Source organism: Entelurus aequoreus, linkage group LG09 (assembly GCF_033978785.1).
Source record: "Entelurus aequoreus isolate RoL-2023_Sb linkage group LG09, RoL_Eaeq_v1.1, whole genome shotgun sequence".
Taxonomy (NCBI): Eukaryota; Metazoa; Chordata; class Actinopteri; order Syngnathiformes; family Syngnathidae; genus Entelurus; species Entelurus aequoreus.
Window position 1 is genome coordinate 47,073,391 of NC_084739.1, and position 25,938 is coordinate 47,099,328.

General features: G+C 39.7%; 1 protein-coding gene across 13 annotated transcripts in view; it reads left to right on the plus strand.

The window, feature by feature from the left end:
• The window catches only part of LOC133657486 (regulating synaptic membrane exocytosis protein 1-like), a 273,490-nt gene that overhangs the window by 84,902 nt on the left and 162,650 nt on the right, over positions 1–25,938 (plus strand). For all 13 annotated transcript variants that reach the window (XM_062058859.1, XM_062058865.1, XM_062058868.1 and 10 more), the window contains exon 4: positions 952–963. In XM_062058859.1, coding sequence (XP_061914843.1) covers positions 952–963 — 12 coding nt within the window. The remainder of the gene's footprint in view (positions 1–951; positions 964–25,938) is intronic.

Below are 25,938 nucleotides of genomic sequence, written 5' to 3' on the forward strand. Positions count from 1 at the left end.
TGCAGTATATTGTGAATAAATTGAGAACAGGGAGTGAACAAAAGTTTTAGCAATTGCTATGTAAAGTAAAAGTGGTAGGATTAAATAAACTCTGCCTCTTTCTACTCCTTTTCGAACATGTTGAACAGAGAAACTGGAAATTGTGATGTATCATGTTGTATGCATGCATGTTCAAAATAAACACGAACTCAACATAAATGGCGTGCTTACCCCAAATAAACCAGAAAAAAACGTCCCCTGCCAGCTGGACCAAACGCAAAACTGTCCATCGAGTGAGTCACACTTTATATTGATCATGATACACTCAGCACGTCCTGCATGTATCATAACAGACAGCATACACAGTCTGTCTCGCGGTGTACAAACAAAACATGAAATGTGGGCTAATACTTTACAGATACTGTAATATGATTGTTCATGTTTTTCAGTCAGTAGGGTTGGAATAGTATTGCAGTGTTGTGCATTACAAACTCAATTACATTTCGTGCTGACATAGAAGCCAGCTAACCTCCTGCCTTAGTTAGCTTTTACGGCTAATACCGAAGCATGACGATATTAGAAAAAGACACTAGAAAAATAGGTCCTCGGTGTTCGCTCTTACAATAACAATGTAGCTACTGTTTGGTTATCATGCAGGTTACAGAATGTAAATGAAGTATTTGTGACGGTTTTTGAATGCATTTTTTAAAGTGACTCTTTGGTAGAATTGATTGCTCCCCTTAGCTGCATTGCTGGCTACCTAGACTGAGACGATTTTTACATGTTACAAAAGTTTACATGTTAAATGCTTTTGTCTTCTTGTATCTCATAAAGACTTACCTGGAAAAAGCGACAACACTTAGAAAGCAGCTTTAATTTATGCCACAGAAAAGACTCACATTCACTAACTGTGTCTTTCTTTCATTTGCCTGTCCTTCTTTTATTGTACATGAATGGATGACTGGACTGAAGGAGGACAAAGTGGTGAGTACAGAGATTTTGTTGAAGAATAATGAATGTGTATATCACAATTTAAATCATATGTAGAGTTCGAGCTGTATGTTTTGTAGCGTTTCTTTTTACACATTTCTTACCATATCAACCAGTTCTTAACTGGGCTCACCTGGTTACCCTCATTTTCCCATTGTCATTAGGTGGCAGGCATATTTGATATGTATCAAAACAAGCAAATGTATTCTTCAAAAATAGTCTTCATTCAATTCAATTACACGTACTTACATAATTTAAAGTGTATTTTAGAGCATATTGTTAAAGAGGTAAGAGTAAACAAACTAAGTACGTTTAAATTTCACAAAATATTAAGAGGAACATGACGACTGCATGTATGAAATTAATTAAGTAAAATTAAATAGCAAATGTGTACAAACGTGGAAAGGAATATGACAAGTGCATTCATAATAGTGAAAAAAATTATCAAAATTGCATGAATTCAAAATGTTTCTGAGAAAGTTGGGCATGTCAGGTCATGTTCAGTGATGTTTCATGGACAGGTAGGAGAGGTTTAGTGTATTAAAGTCTGCATTTTAAGTACAACAAAATCTGAAGAGCAGGGCACAATTAAAAGTATTTACGTTTTTTTATACAGTATTGTTCAGCATTGAAATGTAAATATAAGAAACAGTAAAAAAAGACGAAATTTAGAATTGGTAATTTATTTATAACTTTTAATTGGGTTTGTAACGCAGCTCGTACCTTTGAAAAGTTGAAACATTGTTGCCCATCAAAATAGGTTTAAATCCATTTGATGTGTGCTTTGCCCACCGAAAAAAAACATGTAACATTTTTTTCAAAATATATATTTTTTTTAAATAAATATGGTTCTAAAAACAATTCAATAGAATGTACTACAAACAACTGCAGTAGTTTTATTAATGTTTTGTGCATTAACAATGTACAGCATATACCCTGGAGAGTGTACTTCCAGTTGCTTCTCCATCAAACACACCATCAAAAGCTCCTGCATGTTTTCATGGATAAATGTTTGCAGTTTAGATATTATTTTAACATCTTTGGGTAGCGTTATGGACTCATTCTGCTTCAGTATGGTGTAGGCTAGCAGTGTACACTCAAATTGCTACACAAAGTTGGTGACACGTTTGGCCATGTTTTTGATCATTTTCTTTATTCAATAAATATCATCCGTTTTTTTTCTGTTTGTTCCCATGGTTGGAACAACTAATTGTCTCACTAGCTACAGCTCCCCCTGTGATCTAGTGTGCCCCCCTGTGTGCCACTCCAAATTTTATTGGCTCTTGACACTGTCAATCAAGCAGTTGCTACCCTCTATTCCAGACCTGGGCATTCTGCGGCCCGCGGGCCGCATCCGGCCGTTTGTGCGTCCCTGTCCGGCCCGCGTGAGGCCAATTATAAATTACAAAATACATTTAGAAAAGTATCTATGTCGAGTGTGCAATACAACGGTGCTGCTTTTGTTTTGAAAATCGTTATTCGTATTACTTCCGTGTGGACGTATGCGTGTGCGTGATTGTGAGTGGATGTGAACAGCTGCAATCACAAATTACAAAATAAAGTTGAAAAAACATCTATGTCGTGCGCGCAATACAACTGTGCTGCTTTTATTTTGAAAAGTATTATTTATGGGCGTGTGTGATGCACGGTTTACACCCGAGACGCTAAAAAGAGAAAAGTTGATGAAGAATGGCGTGTTTCCAACAAGACATGGACTGCAAAGCAACGTTCCCTCTAAGGTGCGTGCCTGCGCAATTGCACACTGCTCAAGCGTCCGCTGCGCGCAGCAAATATATGCCGCGCACCAAATCAAATCCCATCTGAATTCTAAACAAAATAAACACATTTATTCTGTGTAATTTTGCAATGCAACTTTGAGTGACAGTGACAACAAGCGGCCCTAACGGTGTTCGTCAACACCGTTCAATTGAACACCGTTCAATTATTGTAACGTCTATCGAGATGCTTCGAGGACAGGAATTATATCGATCACTTTATTGAGCAAAACTGTTTATATTCGGACATAACCACACCAAAAACATGAGTAAAACAATTCTATCTCGAAAAACTAGTCATTTTCTGCCGTACAAACCAGGCCAAAACCAACTTGTCATCTGTCACCAACACCCATCGCACTAAACCACTGGTGCGTTTATTGCCACACAAAAAGTTGGACAACTCAAACACCACACAAAGTTACTCTATGACTCCTCAGTCATACGTGTGCTTATTTTATTGTCATTTATTATTAATGTTAATTTATTTATATTAGTCATTGAATGCTGTTACACACACTATGTTGAAGTATTACTATTATTATTAATTATTATTATTATTATTATTATTATTATTTATCTTACGGTATATATCAAAAATAATATTGAGCAAAATTTAATTGAAATATTGTCGATGTGGCCCTCCAGCAGTGCTCGGGTTGCTCATGCGGCCCCCGGTAAAAATTAATTGCCCACCCCTGCTCTATTCTATCACCAAGCAGATTCAAAAATAAAATGCAGTATTTGCTTTTACTATGAAATAATGCAATGTTTAAAACAAAGGGGGGCTTTTTATTTGAAGTTCTACAAACAAGATGTGACTGTGGACGACTTCAGGTAAGACACTCCCACTGAGTTATGTACATTGATATTGAAGTGTTGCAGCCTCAGGTTAAGAATAGGGTGACTAATCACGCATTGTCATTAAATTTAACACGTCCCACTAATTGAGACGTCCCGCATTGCTAACAGTCGGCCTCTCGTTTTGAAATGCGTGTTTTTCCGAGAATCTGGCACATATCAAGTGGAAGGCACTGTGTGGAGAAAGCAGCGAGGGCCGGGCTGTTTACTCATGTCAATCAAACTGCGAAACAGATGTACACCCACCAACAATAACATTTGTACGGCATCAGTACATGCAGCACGAGAGTAAGCAATGGAAGCAATGGAAACAAGGGAGAAAATCACAGCTGTACAGCTAAAAAAAAGTAAATGCAGCTAAAACAAAAACTGGAAAACCATCTATTCTTGGGTAAATCCAGTGCAAGGAGAGTCTGGTAAAGTTTTGTGTGTGAATATGATGTGAAACGACACAGAAGCTGCAAGAGTCACAAAAAATGTTTAGCTCCAAAGGAAACTTCCCAGTCGATAAGATAAGATAATCTTTTATTTATCCCACAATGGGGAAATTTACAGTGTTACAGCAGTAAAGGGCATTGATTACAAACAACATGAACTAAGTATACTCATTATTTAAATATAAAGCTAAAATTAAAAATTTAAAAGAAAAACAAATATCACAGTATGGATTTTTTTTGCAAAAAAAGATCAGCTGAGGGCTGCAGCTTTAGCAAACATTTGTAGTCAGCATTTCCAGCGTAACACAGACATGCACACAGTGCAAATTAAGTGTAACACATTACTGCACATAGTGATATGATAAATATGATATAACATTAATATAACTATTTATACTTGAAAAATTATATCTGCAATGTTTCTTTGATAAAGTTTTGTTTCTGCAGATTTGTTGTTATTGTAGATCCAAACTCTGCATTGGCATTCTACACTGTTAAGCTCAAAAACTGAATCAGCAAAATACATATTCACTGACTGATTTTGAAAGGCTGTCACTTAATAGACATTTCTCCAATAGGAGAAGCAGTTTCATTCATTTCTTTCATTAGTTCCTTTAGTTACTGCATAACAGAACTGTGCATGAGAGTTTCATGCATTTTTAACAAGTTTAACTTTTTCACATGAACAGCTGTTAGCTACCATAAATAATTTGGCATTTTGTATCCGTGATAATGACTTCATTGTTTTTTGTGTGATTCACGAGCAGTAATTATTATTGGTCTACATATACAAGAAGGTGCATGCCTTCGTTTTTGTAATTTTTAGGAGCCCCCCCCCCCTAATTTATTGGTTGCACCTCCGTGCCACTCACCTTAAAATAGTCTGGATCAGCCCCCGGAAACACTGGATGTTTTGGTCGGCTTTTACGGGGTTTATTCTGACATTGACTACGCCAACTAGAGGCGGGGAGGCTTGGAACCCAAATATTTGATCGCATCATAAAGCATAACACTTCGCCGAAAATCTCGTAAGGTGATGCACTAATAAGCCGAGGTACCATTGTACTAGTTACCATTATGTAATAATTAAATTTCACTCAAAAGGATCATGTAAGTTCTATTCTGTTTATACTACAGGCAAAATTGGTTTACAGATCAAATCATATGGTGAAGATCTTCTGTCATTTGCAAGTATACGCTTGTCCACATATCAGAGGTCTGTTATACTGTAGCTGCATGGGTTGTTATAGAGACAACATCACTACATACGCTGGTGACGTATAATGCAAACACACACTGGTGTTGATAAGTGTCGCCATAGATGTCCGATTCATGCCCAGAGCCTCTCTGGTCCCCACTAAGTATTCATGCCCATTTATACACCATTGTTGGCAACACCGGACTGGCATGGTGGGTGGTGTTATGCCCAAAGGGGATTAACTAGTCAATCCTAAAGTACTTAGATCTGCTCTACCTCCTGAGACACTGCTGCCCCTTCGAGCAATAGTAAATCATTTACTGCCCAATTATTTGAGAATCACTGCTCCACTGTGCAGTACTTTACTAACCATTGTTATTATTATTTGATATGTATCACATCCTAATGAAATGTTGATGAGCTCCACTAGTCTATGTCTAGCTTTCACATATTTGCATTTAACATCCTCTCCTAAGGCTACAATGCTGAGCTGGTAAATTGGTTTTAGTGAGAGGCCCTTAACCTGATACGGATAAACTTCCGTTCTGAATGTTTTGGAGGGCATTTCTCTTGCACCGAGGCACCGAGGTTGACAAAATTAATCTTGCAATGACAAGATTGTGCTATTAAGGCAGAAATACGTAAAAGACAATGTGTTGCAAATGTATATCCATTGATCCGGCCATATGAGTAATGATATGCTGCTTTGTGTCACAGCACAATGTGGTAGAACAATTTTAAACGACGTGCCATCTGTTGTTAATGCCACTGCCGCTCATGATTACTATTGATTGCCAGTCTCACTAGTTGCGTCCACCTCCATGTCCATCTCTCATTGACTGGTCTTAAGGGGGCTATCACTCTTTTATTTGCTGCCCTTTGCCATTAAAAGCATACTTACACACAAACAGTTACATATATCGTAACTAGGTGATGCAAGTTACACATTTCTCCCAGGCTTTTATATAAGAATACATATAATTAACACTCATAGAATAAACAATGAAACATGTTCACACGCTTTAACACAATTTAATGTTTAGTGAGTAGATGAGTGATGTGCATGTTGAATTTGTTTTTATATGGTATATAAGTACCTACGCTCCCACATACATACACAAATACAGTACATACCTACACACTCAAAGTTCGTACATCCACACACACATTCACTGTACAAACATACATATACACATACTGTACATATACATTCACACTGTGCAAACATACATATATACATACTGTACATATACAATCACTGTACAAACATACATATACATATACAAGTACATATACATACATACACTCATGCATATAATCACCTTTCATCAAACATATATCAACATTGTTGCCCTACGGGAAACTGGGTAACACATGGCACACTGACAAAGCTTAACCTATTGTTACTATAACACTCTACAAGGTTAATATAGTTGGCTTCTCTTTTTTCCCCTCCATTTATCTGCTTTCTTTTGTATTTCAAGTTATCATTACATATATGTATTGTTGCATTTGAAACAATTGTATTGTTGATAGAGGTAATTATTGTTATTATTCATTATCAATAGTGCTATTTATATTGGTATTTTTATTGCTCCATTTGTAGTTTAACAATGTTCATTGTCATTTCTGTATTATTTATTTCACTAACTGTTTCTTTGCTATGACTTTTACAATCATATTTGTGCATACCCTATTTGCTGATGTTATGTTATTGTTGTTGTTATTGTTATTGTTGTGTTTGTTGTTGTTGTTGTCTGTCTGTCTTAACCTCCTCGTGCCCTCGCAATTTCCCCCTCTGTCTTCCTTTTTTCCTCTTTCTATCCCCTCCTGCTCCGGCCCGGCTGCACCAAATATTAATAAAAAAACATTTAATAAAGTCAAATACAAATGAGGCAACAAGAGAAGTATCCCACACTTCTCTTTTGTAAAGTAAATTTGTACAGCCGATATGGGCATCTACAAAAACAATATGATTTGCCTGAGTAAAACAGATGTGTTAACCACATTTTCACCGTGTTGCACCTGTAATGTTCACATCAGTGATGGGCAACTTTTGTGATTATATATACATATACACTTTTGTATGTGTGTATATATATGTGTGTATATATGTGTATATATATATATATATATATATATATATATATATATATATATATATATATATATATATATATATATATATATATATATATATATATATATATATATATATATATATATGTGTGTGTGTGTGTGTGTTGAGGGTGGCAACATAACTGTAACAAGAAGCCATGCTAGCGTTTATTCCTTGCTGATGTTTTGGAGCTGGCGAAGCTAGGCTAAGCTAGGCTTAGATGGCCTCCGTGTGACGCAAGTAAAAATCAAAGATTGAATGCTTTGAATGATTCCAAAAATGTGGAGTTTTGCGTAAAAAGGATGAAAGTATAGTCAGTAGATGGGGAAAAGTAGGAGATTTACCTTGTCACGAGTGCTGTAACACACGTCCTGTTTCATAAATACATTGTTGTTGACCAGCAGATATTATGTCTCATGATTTTAATCATCATTTTATTTACTAAACCCACTAAATTTTACAATATCAAGTGCTGCATGGCCAAAATTGCCTAAAAAGCACTATAGGATTACATGTAATACAAAGCTTCATGTTATAATTGAACTAACAAACAAACTTGTAGCAGATACCATTAACGCGATGTTGTATCCATGACTTTACTAAGTGACTCACCAGTTCAACAATATATTTGAGTTTCATACAATTATAATGTTTGTTATCAAATATATAGCCATCACATCTCATGTATTTATGAAATGCCTTATAGTGATGGAGTGAAGATATTTTGTCAAACCCCCCAAAAAATTAACTAATGAAATGGATGTAGTACATTTTGGGATTTTGTTGATATGATGAATATATTTTCCAAATAAACATAATAAACTATTGATGCTGTGGTACAGTTATTGAAAAGAGGGGTGGCTTTCAGTTTATAGCATCTAATAGATAGAAACCATTGGTAAGTTTATTTTTTATTTTTACATGGTTTTAATGTTGGACATACCTCTCAAAGCATCTCAGAAATTGTAAAATCTCTTCAACTTCAACAACCCCCAAAAAGGCTCCTTGACCCGGCTGATTATTTTCTATTCCTCTAGTATTTGTTTTACCTTTTTTTACCCCCCAGTTATACTTAAATACTGTGTTGATATTGTTAAACTGTCACCCTTGTAGTGATCCAATGTGGTAAAGTGATAACAGATGCTTCAACTTTTATTCATACAAAAACCACAGGGGGTCGTGTAGACAAATAATGGAGGCTTTCAAAAGGTAATTTTCAGCAGAAGTACATCACCAGCATCCAAAATGGTTTAAAAAATACTTTTGGTAGCATGTCCTATTAATTTTCCATATGACTATTGTTTACAGAAAACTTACTTTCTGTCATAATCATATTTGCATGACATATTGATAGTTTTCATAACACAAATGCCCTTTTTATGCATTAGCTTTCTGTGTCGGTGCAATGCGTACTGTACTTGTTCACTGTATACTGTATGTGTGTATATGTGTGTGTTGTGGTGCCGGTGCTGTGGTGTGCTGATGTAGTACCTCATTAGCTGCTGTGGACACTAATCTCCTTTGTGGCAGTCTTTCAACCTTACTTCAAGATTTATAGACGCCTTCAGTTACGGCTGCCGCCTAGCATGCTGCCGGTGCCATAAGCTGTCCTTGGCTTCCGACTACTCCCTGTTCCTAACTATTACGCTTTTCTTTCCTGTGGCCAAATGAGGAATTCATCTCGCTGATATGGGGCAAACGTGTGTGCTTTAGCTTTATCTGAGGCATTAGCCGAAAGTGTAGTGTTGCCTACTACTGTTATATGACTGGTTATTGTCACGGCGGGGGTGCAGCTTGCTGCGCGGTTGTTCTCCCAAGATGCAAAAATGGACGGCTCCGGACGACAGTGTGAAGGTAGGATTTGATTTATTTAACATAAATCACCAAACTACAAAAAATGCAGGCAAAACAACAAAAAGGCTAGCGTGCCTTTCACATAGGAAGCTAAGACTTAGCATAGACTATGACATGGAATCAAAAAAATGTACGTGGCATAGGTGTGACGCAAACAACGAAGCCAGGCCGACTGACTGGCAAAGACAAGCTTAAATAAATAAATGATAAATGGGTTATACTTGTATGGCGCTTTTCTACCTTCAAGGTACTCAAAGCGCTTTGACAGTATTTCCACATTCACCCATTCACACACACATTCACACACTGATGGCGGGAGCTGCCATGCAAGGCGCTAACCAGCAGCCATCAGGAGCAAGGGTGAAGTGTCTTGCCCAAGGACACAACGGACGTGACTAGGATGGTAGAAGGATTAGTGCTCGGGAAGCAGGTGAGCACTAATCAGAGACAGGTGAACACAATGACTAACCATGGTGACAAAACAAACAAGGAAGTGCAACCAGGAACTAGAGTCTTATACAGAAAATAACATAAAACATGATCCAAACCACAGATAATGACAGAAACCCCTCCTCAAGATCAGATTCCAGTTGTCCAAAAAGCAAAAAACAAAGCAAAATCAAGAGTCATGGGAGGGCGTGGGGGGGGGGGGGGACTTGGCGGTGGGTCGCCAGACCAAGTGTCCCTGAATCCAGTGAGGGAGAGTCAGGTGGCGGCGACGCGTTGAACACCGCTGCACTTGGCGAGGCGGGCGACCAGGGAACAGCCACATCCGTGGCCGACGGGGAGGTGGGTGCGTCGTCGTCGAGCCAGGCGTGGAAGCAGCGGACGTCGTCAAGGCAGGCGTGGAAGCTGCAGCAGACGAAACAGGCGTGGAAGCCGCAGCAGACGAAGCAGGCGTGGAAGCAGCAGCAGACAAAGCAGGCGTGGGTGCAGCCACTGGTGCTCGCCGTGGTGCAGCGACAGGTGCTCGCCGTGGTGCAGCGACAGGTGCTCGCCGTGGTGCAGCGACCGGTGCTCGCCGTGGTGCAGCGACCGGTGCTCGCCGTGGTGCAGCGACCGGTGCTAGCCGTGGTGCTGCTACTGGTGCTCGCCGAGGAGCAGGAACAGGAGCTAGCCGAGGAGCAGGAACTGGAGCAGATGCTAGCCGAGGAGCAGGAACAGGAACTGGCCTTGGAACAGCAGGTTCAGATGCCGGAGAGGATGGCGTCTGCTGGCCCACCGGAGATGATGGTGGCGTCTGCAGGCCCACCCGAGCTGAGGTTAGCCATGAGCTTGGCGGAGGTGGCCTAGCTGGGGATTGCGACTTGGCATGCCGATGGACTAGTTGTGGTGGACGGGCCAGGGGTTGCTGCCTGGCTGGGCGCAGCTGAGCCACCCCACAAGCACATCTCCCGGCACCAGCCCCCCCCTCAAAAAGCGGATACCAGATGCGCTCCTTGCGGTCTGGAACAGTCTTTAGGGGTGGGTGGAGGGAGGTCAGGAGGGGGGTAGACTCCTCCCCTTTAAATTGTCCAGAACGTTTCTCCCCCCCACCCCGAGATTGTGTGGGAGGACAGAGGGAAAAATTATGTGACGTGGGCGGGGCTACAGTCCTTAGGGGCGGAGTCAGAGTCACTGGGGGCGCCAATGGACTGACGTCATTATTGCCGCTGTTCATTTGGCTCGCAGCCCAATCGAAAAAATGTTTGGCAAAATGCGTAACAGGATTACCAAACAACTGAGGGGAAGAGTGGGCTGCTTAAGGCGTGCTGTGTGCCGGAGGAGGAGTTTGGGGGAACGACGCGTCCTGACGGCGAAACAAAGCTTTTCTGGCTGGCTTCCATCTTCGCCAGTGCGTCTCCATCACCTTGTGGTCCTTTGTGGAAGAACGAATTGCTGGCTTCATTCTGTCACGGCGGGGGTGCAGCTTGCTGCGCGGTTGTTCTCCCAAGATGCAAAAATGGACTGCTCCGGACGACAGCGTGAAGGTAGGATTTGATTTATTTTAACATAAATCACCAAACTACAAAAAATGCAGGCAAAACAACAAAAAAGCAAGCGTGCCTTTCACATAGGAAGCTAAGACTTAGCATAGACTATGACATGGAATAAACAAAACTTACGTGGCATAGGTGTGACGCAAACAATGAAGCCAGGCAGAGACAAGCTTAAATAATGCCTCTGATTAGTGCTCGGGAAGAAGGTGAGCGGGCAAGCACTAATCAGAGACAGGTGAACACAATGAGTAACCATGGTGACAAAACAAACAAGGAAGTGCAACCAGGAACTAGAGTCTTAAACAGAAAATAACATAAAACATGATCCAAACCACAGATCATGACAGTTATAGGATTGGATGTTAGTGACAGATTGCGCCTGCAAGTGATTGTAAATTACAACTTCATACTCTTACAACATTGCAGTATGTATGCCTGTATGGGAAAACAAAGCACGTTGTTTATTCTGTCTTGTGTAATTGTAATTTTTGTGTGGTACGAAGGAACTAAGGGGCAGGGTTATCTTAAAACACTCAACAAAGATAGGAACTAAAAATTGGCATAAGACAAAATTCAATCAAAATCGTCTATTTCAGTGGTGTCAAAACTTTAATCAAAAACGGTACTATACTCTGTTTGAAAAATACCGGGGTTTTTGTTAACAGGCATGACGGCGCGCCATTGCTGGTTTAACGAGCAGAGGAGCATGTTTGGCAACGCACAATCACGCAGTACTTACAAGCAGACAAGGAGTGGAGACAGGAAATGGAGAAGGGATGCAATTTGGCTTAAAAACTAACGATAAAGATCAAGCTATAACACTAATATGCTGTTCTACAAGGGCTACTTAGCTAGCGGTTAACCTCCATCCGCAGTCGGCAGTGTTTTAGCTAGTATTATCCCTGCAGGGCGAGGACTAGCTAAACATGCTTCACTTTACACTATAGGACAGACCTGGGCATTCTGCGGCCCGCGGGCCGCATCCGGCCCTTTGTGCGTCCCTGTCCGGCCCGCGTGAGGCCAATTATAAATTACAAAATACATTTTAAAAAGTATCTATGTCGAGTGTGCAATACAACGGTGCTGCTTTCGTTTTGAAAATCGTTATTTGTATTACTTCCGTGTGGACGTATGCGTGTGCGTGATTGTGAGTGATACAAAATAAAGTTGAAAAAACATCTATGTCGTGCGCGCAATACAACTGTGCTGCTTTTATTTTGAAAAGTATTATTTATGGGCGTGTGTCCGTGTGTAACCTGCGAGTGAAGGTGCACATGCAGCGACAAGTGATGCACGGTTTACACCCGAGACGCTAAAAAGAGAAAAGTTGATGAAGAATGGCGTGTTTCCAACAAGACATGGACTGCAAAGCAACGTTCCCTCTCAGGTGCGTGCCTGCGCAATTGCGCACTGCTCAAGCGTTTGCTGCGCGCAGCAAATATATGCCGCGCACCAAATCAAATCCCATCTGAATTCTAAACAAAATAAACATATTTATTCTGTGTAATTTTGCAATGCAACTCTGAGTGACAGTGACAACAAGCGGCCCTAACGGTGTTCGTCAACACCGTTCAATTGAACACCGTTCAATTATTGTAACGTCTATCGAGATGCTTCGAGGACAGGAATTATATCGATCACTTTATTGGGCAAAACTGTTTATATTCGGACATAACCACACCAAAAACATGAGTAAAACAATTCTTACTCGAAAAACTAGTCTTTTTCTGCCGTACAAACCAGGCCAAAACCAACTTGTCATCTGTCACCAACACGCATAGTACTAAACCACTGGTGCGTTTATGGCCACACAAAGAGTCGGACAACTCAAACACCACACAAAGTTACACTATGACTCCTCAGTCATACGTGTGCTTATTTTACTGTCATTTATTATTAATGTTAATTTATTTATATTAGTCATGGAATGCTGTTACACACACTATGTTGAAGTATTACTATTATTATTATTAATTATTATTATTATTATTATTATTATTATTATTATTATTATTATTTATCTTACGGTATATATCAAAAATAATATTGAGCAACATGTAATTGAAATAGTGTCGATGTGGCCCTCCAGCAGTGCTCGGGTTGCTCATGCGGCCCCCGGTAAAAATTAATTGCCCACCCCTGCTATAGGAGGATAGCGCTCTTCAATGTAAACAAATGTCATGGGTGGATCTGCACCTGACATCCACTGTAATAATAACAAGTACAAGGGCATATCTAGTCAATACTGCAATGATTACATTGATATTTTTTTATCGTCACAAAATATTTTTTTCCTTTTTTTACATTTACATTATGTTTATAAACTCAGGAAATACGACCCTGGACACATGAGGACTTTGATTATGACCAATGCATGATCCTTAAACTACTTGGTATCGGATCAATACCTAAATGTGTGTTGTGCTCATATGTTCACAATTTTTTTAATGACAAAATTGTTCTTTGATTGCAATAAGAAACATGTTTAATGTGCTGTAATATTTTTTGTTAAAATAAAGCCAAAAATGCAATTTTTTGTGGTACCCTTTATTTAGAAAAGAATCGCAAAGTATCGAAATACACTTTGGTACCGGTACCAAAATATTGGTATCGGGACAACCCTAATATATACATATATATATACATATATTTATATATATATATAGACGTATACAGTATACACACATATTGTATTAATATAATATATACATATATGATACATTTATACTTACACACAATCAATCAAAGTTTATTTTTATAGTATATACAGTTTTGAAGTACATGTATTTATATAAATATCAAATGTATGTGTAATGTAATCTTAATGAATTTGAAATCAAAATCATTTCATTAACTTCAGTTGTTTTTTAAAAATATATATTATTACAACTGTGTGCTGACACAATACAACACTTTTTTCGCCACACAGCAGAGCGTTGATTGTAGCGTAACAACAATCATTTTTACAAAAATAACACTTCAGTTTGCATTGATTAAAGCAAGCTATAACAGACTTAACAACACATAACTTCAACTACTTTCACTTTAAGTCAAGTCAAGTCAAGTCAAGTCAACTTTATTTATATAGCACATTTTCAACAACTTTTTAGATTGCACCAAAGTGCTTTACAGGTTAAAAAAGCATGGAGCAAACAAAAAAAAAAAAAACCCACCCATGTCAGACCGTGACGACATTGCTATATGAAATATAAATGATAAAACATTAAATACTAAGAGTATGTGAAAGTTCAACTCCTATCTTGTTTCTTACCCTGACGATCTTTTTAAAGTTTTGTAATCAATCAGAAATATAATGCATCTCAAATGTGCCAAACATGGGGAAGTGTGGGGAAAGTGTTTTGCATATCACCCATCATGCGTTGTAATGAATTTATATATGTGTCATTTTAAATTATATACTGTATACTTGTTTTATAATGTCCACAAAGTTCCCTGTCAGGATGTGTGTACTGTGTGACTGTGTGTTTGTAGCGGGTATTTGGGACACGCTAATATATAGTAATGTGTTATTGGCACTAATAGGACAGGAAAAAATATAGGACTGGGTATAAGACTAATAAAGACAGAAAACACGGGCTAGTGGGGAACAGAAGATCTAAATTCGGCTGCAGGAGCTGGTAGTCAGTAATAATTATACAGAAACAGAAAATTAAGTTGGGTGCAGGTACCATGTATTGTGAAGAATGAAGAACAAAATATTTACAACAGAAAAAAAGGGAAACATTTGAAAAACCCAAAATATTTACAACTGCAGTTGGAGATTGGTTGATAAGTGCACTTCAAAAGTTATTTGTTGGATTGGAATTGGACAACAAAACTTGCGTGTCACAAAACAGGAAATATAAACAGTCCCAGAACTGATGCAACGACCCACGGGTGTTTGGTGAGAGGTTGTATTGAATGTCCAAGGGTTATTGTTAGGAGAAAGAGTGAGAGGGATTATGCACCAGAGTTCATGGAGTGTGTGGGGGGACAAGCTATGGCAGCCTTCTTACCAGACTAGTAGTTTCTGCTAGTTGTTAGGTGGACACAGTAGCCCCAAGCTCTAGGTTCAAGCTTGCCATCGATTGGTTCGAAATAGAAACACCTGGCCTGCAGTACAACAACAGGACCAATAAATTATCTAAATTAGGTTTCTTTAACTTTAGCTTTTATCCTCAAATTCTATGTGTACATATTCTTAAATATTCATAATAAATGCAGAAATTACAAATAAACAACTGCTTCACAAACCTGTCAAAAGTGCTATAATGTGCTACATAGCCTGCACATTAACATTCAATAAATAATCCAACAGTACTGTGTAATCTATTTACCTGTGTGCATGCGAACACTATGCATCTCAAAGTAAGTTCATAAAGTATAAGTAAAAATAACAGACTTAACCATAAACCGGATATGAATATGAACCCCTTGTATCAAATTGATGCTAATGCTAACACTAATGTTTGGCGCAGCTAGCTTAGCATGTAGCATTGTCATTCATTTCATTCCTTATTCACCAGTTGCTCTACTTAACGAGTCACGATGGCAGCCACGGACAACCATGTAAATGAAACACAAAAGCGAATATTTGTTAAAGTTTTATGGAGACACTTTGCTTGATTGATTGAAACTTTTATTAGTAGATTGCACAGTTCAGTACATATTTTGTACGATTGACCACTAAATGATAACACCCGAATACGATTTTCAACTTGTTTAAGTTGGGGTCCACGTAAATCAATTCATGGTAGAACACGAACCTGTCCACAGCTGTCAGCTGGCTTCCCCACACCTCTGAATGAGACAGACACCGCAGCACGCTAAAACACTCGTGCTCTGGAGCCCAGAATGCAAAGACGCTAAGAAAGAAAAAAAAAATGTGTGTAGCAGGGAAGTGCACAAAGGGCAAACATCTGGGTAAAGCAAAAAGCAAGTGATCCGGCCCTGTCCAGAGGACAGAAGCCTCCTGATTTTCCACTAGGGACAGGTGTGTCCTGATTGCCAATCAGAGACAAGTGATGGAGCCAGCACTCAGAACAGAGTGGTGGCAAATGGAGGGGAAACAGCAAGTGGATTGAAAATAAGAGCGCTCGACAGAAAATAATACAAAATACATCAAACTAATTATAACTCTCATTTGTGATCATGAAACAAGATTATCACAAATGAACAAGACCCACCCTGTGGCTGTGAAAAATATGTTATTCTCTTTCAAATATACTTGATTACTTGCATGCATAAATTATGAGAAAACATTTAAATAAATTGTTGAAAATACTACCGTATTTTGCCGACTATAAAGTTCACAATTTTAAAAGAAAAAAAATATTTTCCCTGTTTTAGCCACACCGCAGAGCCACAGATATATACGTTGTGTTATTTACACAGAACTATTTTGTAAATGTTTATTTACCCTAATTGTTACTAAACGGTGCCTGTAACACGGCAGTAAAACGGCTGATCGAACACTACAGAAGTCATCCTTAATGGACCCACGAGCTGCAGAAGCTAGCTCTCCAATTAGCTAAACCAGGGGTCCCCAAACTTTTTGACTACCGTATTTTCCGCACCATAAGGCGCCCCGTGTTATTAGCCGCACGTTTAATGAACGGCATATTTCAAAACTTTGTTTACCTGTTAGCCGCCCCGTGCTATTAGCCGCACCTACGCTACGCTAAAGGGAATGTCAACAAAACAGTCAGGTCAGTCAAACTTTAATAATATATTACAAACCAGCGTTCTAACAACTCTGTTCACTCCCAAAATGTAATGTGCAAATGTGCAATCACAAAAATAGTAACACTCAAAATAGTGCAGAGCAATAGCAACATCAATAACTCAACGTTGCTCATACGTTAGTGTCACACAACACACAAAATAAACATTAAAGCTCACTTTCTGAAGTTATTACTCATCTACAAATCCCTCGAATTATTCTTCTTCGGTGTGCTTCACTTGTTTTTTGACACCATCTGTGATGTGGACGCGCATGCAGTCGTAGATCAACAGGAACGGCGCTGCGTGAAAAAAGTCACCCGGTGTCTTCGCGTAAACGTCTATCAACCACTCGCTCATCTTTTCTTCATCCATCCATTCCTTCGAGTTAGCTTTTATGATGACGCCGGCTGGAAAGTTCTCTTTTGGCAAGGTCTTCCTTTTGAATATCACCGTGGGTGGAAGTTTCTGGCCGTTAGCATGGCAAGCTACAACCACAGTAGGACGACTTCTCTTTCCCTGTGGTGCGAATATTCACCGTACGTGTTCCCGTTGTATCCACAGTGCGGTTCACAGGAATATCAAAAGCCAGTGGAACCTTGTACGCGTGTCTCTTAGTAGGAGACATTTTGTTGTCTTTACAGAAAAACAAATGAAATTAAATATCCACGAGCTTCTTCTTCTCCGGGGGCGGGGGCTCACCTTGGCGGTTGCTTACAGTAGAAGAAGAAGCGCTTCCTCTTCTATGGGGCGGTTGCTTACCGTAGAAGAAGAAGCGCTTCCTCTTTTACGGGGAAAAAAGATGGCGACTGTTTACCGTAGTTGCGAGACCTAAACCTTATGAAAATAAATATGAATATTAATCCATATATAAGGCGCACCGGGTTATTAGCCGCACTGTCTGCTTTTGACAAAAATTGTGGTTTTTAGGTGCGGCTTATGGTGCGGAAAATACGGTATATGTATATATAGTGGCCTAGTGGTTAGAGTGTCCGCCCTGAGATCGGTAGGTTGTGAGTTCCAACCCTAGCCGAGTCATACCAAAGACTATAAAAATGGAACCCATTACCTCCCTGCTTGGCACTCAGCATCAAAGGTTGGAATTGGGGGTTAAATCACCAAAAATGATTCCCGGGCGCGGCCACCGCTGCTGCTCACTGCTCCCCTCACCTCCCAGGGTGTGATCAAGGGTGATGGATCAAATGCAGAAAATATCTTTGCCACACCTAGTGTGTGTGTGACAATTATTGGTACTTTATTTTTTAATTTATATGTATATATATATATATAACTATATATATTGTAGTATATTGTAATGTAATGTAATTAGATAAATCATATAAATACATTTAATCACTCCACTAACTTCAGAACTGTCTAAAGGAAGGAAAGGTATATTAACCTTTAATAATAAATGTTTTTCTTTGTTGTTATTTATTTTATATTGTGCTCAACTGTAAGAGTACGTGTCTGCGCTGATCACGTTTGAACATATGCTTTCACACAGGAACCGCGATGACGATGATTTAGGTCTGCAAATAGATGTAATACCAAATCGAAGAGGGAAGTTTGGCAAAAATCATAAACATGTAAAAACAATGTAAAAGTCAGATTTCTGGTAAAACACACACACACAAAACACAATCACACGCACACAGAGACACACAACCTTTTTTTTTTTTAACACTACACTGATTATAACGTAACTGTAATATTTTTTGGGGGGGTTCTTATCCTTTTTCTGGCTGTTAGATACTTGTCTGGCCGTCCGGCTCACGTCCCGCCCAATGAATACTGGTGGTGGTCAAGCTAGCTCCGTTCTCAATGGGTACGAGGCGCCATTTACTCTTTCTCGAAGAATAAAGGCCCTATACTTGTCTTTTATTTTCGGATGTACGGACCCTTCACATCGCGGAAAGGATAAACGTTTCTTCAGAGTTCTTCAAGATGTTACCAAAAAGGGTGGAAAAGTGCAAGCTTTGTGGAAACGATGACGAGAAAAGCAGCACTGCAGTCCAAGGGAGCAGAGTCGAAGAATGCACAAGCTTGCAGTGATCACTTAGTTTAAGGTTTGTTTGATATACTTTTAACAATTAGTATTTCCCATTTAAGAATTATCTTGATATTATTTGTATTTGTTACGAGGGCAGCACAGTGGGAAAAGGGGTTCGATCCCCGGGCTCTGGGTCTTTCTGTGTGGAGTTTGCATGTTCTCCCCGTAACTGCGTGGGTTCCCTCTGGGTACTCCAGCTTCCTCCCACCTCCAAAGACATGCACCTGGGGATAGGTTGATTGGCAACACTAAATTGGCCCTAGTGTGTGAATGTGAGTGTGAATGTTGTCTGTCTATCTGTGTTGGCCCTGCGATGAGGTGGCGACTTGTCCAGGGTGTACCCCACCTACCGCCCGATTGTAGCTGAGATCCAGCAGCCCCCGCGAGCCCGAACGAGACAAGCGGTAGAAAATGGATGGATGGATTTTTGCTACGAGTCTTTGGAAAAGCACCAACTCGGCGAGTCTAAATGAAAGAAAGCAAATGTGAGCAAAACTTAAAAGAGTTAAGCTTTTACCAAAGGCAACAATCTTAAATGAATCTTTCAGCACATACCCAATCATCAATAGTTATATTTTGATAAAGACTAGGGGAAAGATGCTACTCGTAAACAGCGCTTGCAACAGCAACAATCATGGAAATCTTAGAAGCAAAGTTAAATCATGAAATGCAACCTTACCCGAGCAAAAACTAAGCATATTTACCCGGGAGAGTCTTAATACCAATTTCCTTGACCCAGCCACACACAAAGAAGTTGTAGACCTTCATGCTTTTTCAAGTTTTCATCTGTTTTGTCGTGTAGAATGGCCTCTGGAGCACAATCGTTTGGTATCTCTGGGAACGCGACCGACATAATCTTTGATATCACTCGACAAACCTTTTTTTGATAAAGTATAGGGATCTTTTCCATTGCATAGTTTGATTTTTTTGCTTGTATCTCACAATACGAAGGTCCTGAGTAGTCGTGAGTTCTATCCCGGCCTCGGAATCTTTCTGTGTGGAGTTTGCATGTCCTCCCCGTGACTGCGTGGGTTCCCTCCGGGTACTCCGGCTTACTCCCACCTCCAAAGTCATGCACCTGGGGATAGGTTGATTGGCAACACTAAATTGGCCCTATTGTGTGAATGTGAGTGGCCCTTGTGTGTGAATGTGAGTGTGAATGTTGTCTCTCTATCTGTGTTGGCCCTGCGATGAGGTGGCGACTTGTCCAGGGTGTACCCCGCCTTCCGCCCGATTGTAGCTGAGATAGGCTCCAGCGCCCCCCGCGACCCCGAAAGGAATAAGCAGTAGAAAATGGATGGATGGATGGATGCTTTTCACAGGAAGATTTAAACCTCTTTTGTACTTTGATAGTTCACACACTGCTTACTGTATAATAACTATCTTAGCTTAGTCGACCATCACTAATTTTCACTTCTGAGAAGAAGTCACATGTCGGAATACCAGCAATACAGCAGACACGGACATCAACGTGGATCTACGTAGCTTTATTGTTCAGCAACTCCTATGTAAACAACTTAGGCAATGTACGTAACTATGCCATAGCGTACACGTCATTTGCAGTCATTCAACAATCGCTGTTTCATAGGATTTAAAGTATATATACATATTATAAAATATTAAAGAAACAACAATAATTTTGCACGAAAATACAATATGTAGGATTTACAATATTATCACAAATGATCAGAGACACATCAGTTTGTTAAAGCATGAATTACAACCAACAAGCTTTAGTTCACAGACTGCACAGTACACTACAGTACAGTAGACTACACATTGACAGCTAATATAAAGTATACACAATAAAACATTGAATATTAAGAGAATGTGAACCACTCCTACCTTGTTTACTTCCCTGATGACCTCTTTAAAGTTTTATAATCAATCAGAAATATCAGGCAGCTAACATGCATCAAACATTTCAAAGTGCTAAGAGAGTGGTCTTTTTTAATGGATTTAAATGGGTGTAATTTTGAATCCTGTGTGATGCAGAGACATTTTTTATATTGTCCACATAATTCAGTGTGTTTTATACCACATATATTAACTCTCTGTATTGTTTTTTTTTAATAATCAAGCCATAAGTGGGAAAAGGCTGTCTGAATGTTACCTATGTGTTGATTCTATGCACCTACTCAAATGTATAGTATGCATATACAACAATACTGAGGTACCTTTTCAAACAAACGCGCAGATTGTTCTAATATAATCTTTGAGAAGTTCCGCCGGCCACATATCACGCACATGTACAATACGTACTCACATGTCATGTGTCAAAGGTCAAAGGTTCGCCAGCTAATTTTGGACTTGGGTACACCCTGGACTGGTAACCTGCAGTCAATCACAGGGCAATAGTTTAAATGTATTTCCAGGAAATGCATCCGACTTCAAAAACCAACTGGATTAGTCTTTGTTACACACAGGCACCAAACGCTTCATATGCACATGAACGATGACGCGCATTCTGTATGTGGTAACAGACCTCATCGCCTACACATACGCACGGATGGACACAGGCACAGATGCAGCAGGATGCCAAAAAAACCCACACACTGGGGTTTTGTGTCCTAGTTTTCATCTATAGAGAGGAGATATTCCCTCTCTAGCTTCTCTCCTTCACTTACAAACTGATCTCCGGGGATCTTACTACGATCATGTGATGTGACACACTGCTGCTGCGCTATTTGCAGTATTGCGTGTGTGTGTGTGTGTGTGTCTGTGTGTGTAGATCACAAACTGCATAATATGCACATTGCTTTCTTATGTGTGTATATTTGTCTACTGTACTGCGTGTGTGTAGTCGCATTGCACATTTGTACTTACTGTATGTCCATTGTTCTACTACAGTTCTTCCTTTCCTTTTATAACATTGCAGCTCTTAATGTGTGACAAAAGTGTCATGATTTCATGTACAGTATGGTTCTGATACAGATTCACCTAATTAGAATAACATAATATAATCTGTATCCAAGACTCTCCATACCTCTGTAACAGCGCTTCTTGGCGTCATGTAGTAAATTAAAGGCCTACTGAAATTAATTTTTTTTATTTAAACGGGGATAGCAGCTCCATTCTATGTGTCATACTTGATCATTTCGCAATATTGCCATATTTTTGCTGAAAGGATTTAGTATAGAACATCGACGATAAAGCCCCGCGACCCCGAAGGGAATAAGCGGTAGAAAATGGATGGATGGACATCGACGATAAAGTTCGCAACTTTTGGTCGCTGATAAAAAAAGCCTTGCCTGTACCGGAAGTAGCGTGACGTCACAGGTTGAAAGGCTCCTCACATTTCCCCATTGTTTACACCAGCAGCGAGAGCGATTCGGACAGAGAAAGGGACGTTTACCCCATTAATTTGAGCCAGGATGAAAGATTCGTGGATGAGGTACGTGAGAGTGAAGGACTAGAGTGCAGTGCAGGATGCATCTTTTTTCGCTCTGACCGTAACTTAGGTACAAGCTGGCTCATTGGATTCCACACTCTCTCCTTTTTCTATTGTGGATCACGGATTTGTATTTTAAACCACCTCGGATACTATATCCTCTTGAAAATGAGAGTTGAGAACGCGAAATGGACATTCACAGTGACTTTTATCTCCACAACAATACATCGACGAAGCACTTTAGCTACGGAGCTAACGTGATAGCATCAGGCTTAACTGCAGATAGGAACAAAATAAATAAACCCCTGACTGGAAGGATAGACAGAAAATCAACAATACTATTAAACCATGGACCTGTAACTACACGGTTAATGCTTTCCAGCCTGGCGAAGCTTAACAATGCTGTTGCTAACGACGCCATTGAAGCTAACTTAGCAACAGGACCTCACAGAGCTATGCTAAAATCATTAGCTATCCACCTACGCCAGCCAGCCCTCATCTGCTCATCAACACCCGTGCTCACCTGCGTTTCAGCGATCGACGGAGCGACGAAGGACTTCACCCGATCATCAATGCGGTCGGCGGCTAGCATCGGATAGCGCGTCTGCTATCCAAGTCAAAGTCCTCAGGGTTGTGTTGCTGCAGCCAGCCGCTAATACACCGACCCACCTAAAGCTTTCTTCTTTGCAGTCTTCATTGTTCATTAAACAAATTGCAAAAGATTCACCAACACAGATGTCCAGAATACTGTGGAATTTTGCGATGAAAACCGAGCTTTTTGTATTGGATACAATGTGTCCAAATACTTCCGTTTCAACGATTGACGTCACGCGCATACGTCATCATACATAGACGTTTTCAACCGGAAGTTTAGCGGGAAATTTAAAATTGCACTTTATAAGTTAACCCGGACGTATTGGCATGTGTTGCAATGTTAAGATTTCATCATTGATATATCAATCAATCAATCAATGTTTATTTATATAGCCCTAAATCACAAGTGTCTCAAAGGGCTGTACAAGCCACAACGACATCCTCGGTACAGAGCCCACATACGGGCAAGGAAAACTCACGCCAGTGGGACGTCAATGTGAATGACTATGAGAAACCTTGGAGAGGACCGCATATTGGGTAAACCCCCCCCCCCCCCCCCCCCTCTAGGGGAGACCGAAAGCAATGGATGTCGAGTGGGTCTGACATAATATTGTGAAAGTCCTGTCCACAGCGGATCCAACACATCAGCAAAAGTCCAGTCCATAGTGGGGCCAGCAGGAACCATCCCGAGCGGAGACGGGTCAGCAGCGTAGAGATGTCCCCAACCGATGCACAGGCTAGCGGTCCACCCCGGGTCCCGACTCTGGACAACCAGCACTTCATCCGTGGCCACCGGACCTGTGCAACTCCCCCTCCATAAGGGAGAGGGGAGCAGAGGAGAAAAGAAAAGAAAAGAAACGGCAGATCAACTGGTCTAAAAAGGGAGTTTACTTAAAGGCTAGAGTATACAAATGAGTTTTAAGATGGGACTTAAATGCTTCTACTGAGGTAGCATCTCTAACTGTTACCGGGAGGGCATTCCATAGTATTGGAGCCCGAATAGAAAACGCTCTATAGCCCGCAGACTTTTTTTGGGCTCTGGGAATCACTAATAAGCCGGAGTTCTTTGAACGCAGATCTGTTGTCGGGACATGTGGTACAATACAATCGGCAAGATAGGCAGGAGCTTGACCGTGTAGTATTTTATACGTAAGTAGTAAAACCTTAAAGTCGCATCTTAAGTGCACAGGAAGCCAGTGCAAGTGAGCCAGTATAGGCGTAATATGATCAAACTTTCTTGTTTTTGTCAAAAGTCTAGCAGCCGCATTTTGTACCAACTGTAATCTTCTAATTAATAATTGATTTAATAATATAAACTATCAGACTGCGTGGTCGGTAGTAGTGGGTTTCAGTAGGCCTTTAAGGGTTTATATGTAAATCCAGCATACATCAGATGTCACTTATGTACAGTGTATACCCACAGTACATATGTAAAATGTATTAAAAATGTGTTTCGTGCTTTCAGCAATCTGAGCTTGTCCAAGCAAGTCACTGTAAATGGGTGAGAGAGAGCATTAAAATCATAATATCTAAACAATTTATTGAAATCACTTCAACTTGAATATTTAAAAATTGTATAACTAACAAAAGCAGAAAATATGTTTGCGTAAAATGCATTTGCAGACTGCCCCACAATTGACTGGCATCCTGTTGAGCTGGGATAGTCTTTCGCTCACCTGTGAACTGAATGTGGATAAACAGTAAAGAGCATGAATGAAATATAATATATATTTACACACAGTATTAAGTTAATGAAACTACCAAAATTATTATGTCAGTATTACTCAGAATTATAATGTTTCCAACTTAATAGTTTAATCCGTCCATCTAGAGCAACATGAACAAACAACATGAACAAAACTAAATATTTATATGTTTCAGTAATTTTATATCCCAATAACGATGGGTATACCGGTACTAGTAAAGTACTAATGAATCAAAAACAGTACTATACTCTGTTTGAAAAATATATATATATACACACTTAATGTAATTGAATAAGGCACGCCGCCACAGCATTTTCATTACCGATTCATCAATAATCGATTTGTAATCGAATTGTACCTCCTGAATTGTAATCATAATCAAATTGTGAGGTGCCCAAAGATTCCCACCTCTAATACATACCACAATAAATAAATGTGGTTTACACTACGGTGACGTTACCATATGTAGACATACAACAATACATGATCTATGACTGATTTATTGTGACAAGAAACAATCAGAAGTGCTCATAAATTATTAAATAAATGCAATCAAAAGTTTGCTTACAATGGAGACTATGGGAGCTGCGCAATTCCACCTACAAAGTCCTTTAAAAAACATCCAAACACCTCCATTGAGGTTTTTTGTACATGATGTAAGTACAGTATATATGTAATGTAGTAATGGACACATTTATAATAACATTTAATATTTATGTATTTTGCTCACTTTAAGTAAAGCAGTGTATTAATTTCAGAAACGCATCATGACGTCTGTTGTTTATTTTTTTTCATCGCTGATTTTTACTCACTGCAGACGGCAACAAACATAATACAACATCACTTACTGCACAATGTCTTTAGGATCCCGACTGCTGGGATGTTCGTATATTCCCATGTAGATGAAGAATGACTCATAATCCTCACAGTGAAATGAGGTGGGGGGAACCAAGCGTCTTTTTGTTTAGGGACATTTTCGGGTCCTAAATGGCTGGCAAAGTGTACCAACTTGTCAGAATACCTACTCTCACTTCTTCTGTCCAGGTGACAGGCATGATTTATGATCTACAATAAACTCACAGGGAGCAAGGAAGCAGCAGACCACTTGATGATGTAAACATAGGGACATACGGGAGTGATCACGGCGCCGCTATAAATATGTCTGTGTTGGTACTTATAATAACAATATCATTAATACTTGGTTAATATTTAAATCACAAATGGAGTATTGTTAGCACTTTTTGAATGGTTAATTATTGGATTTTATGGGCAAAATAGAGG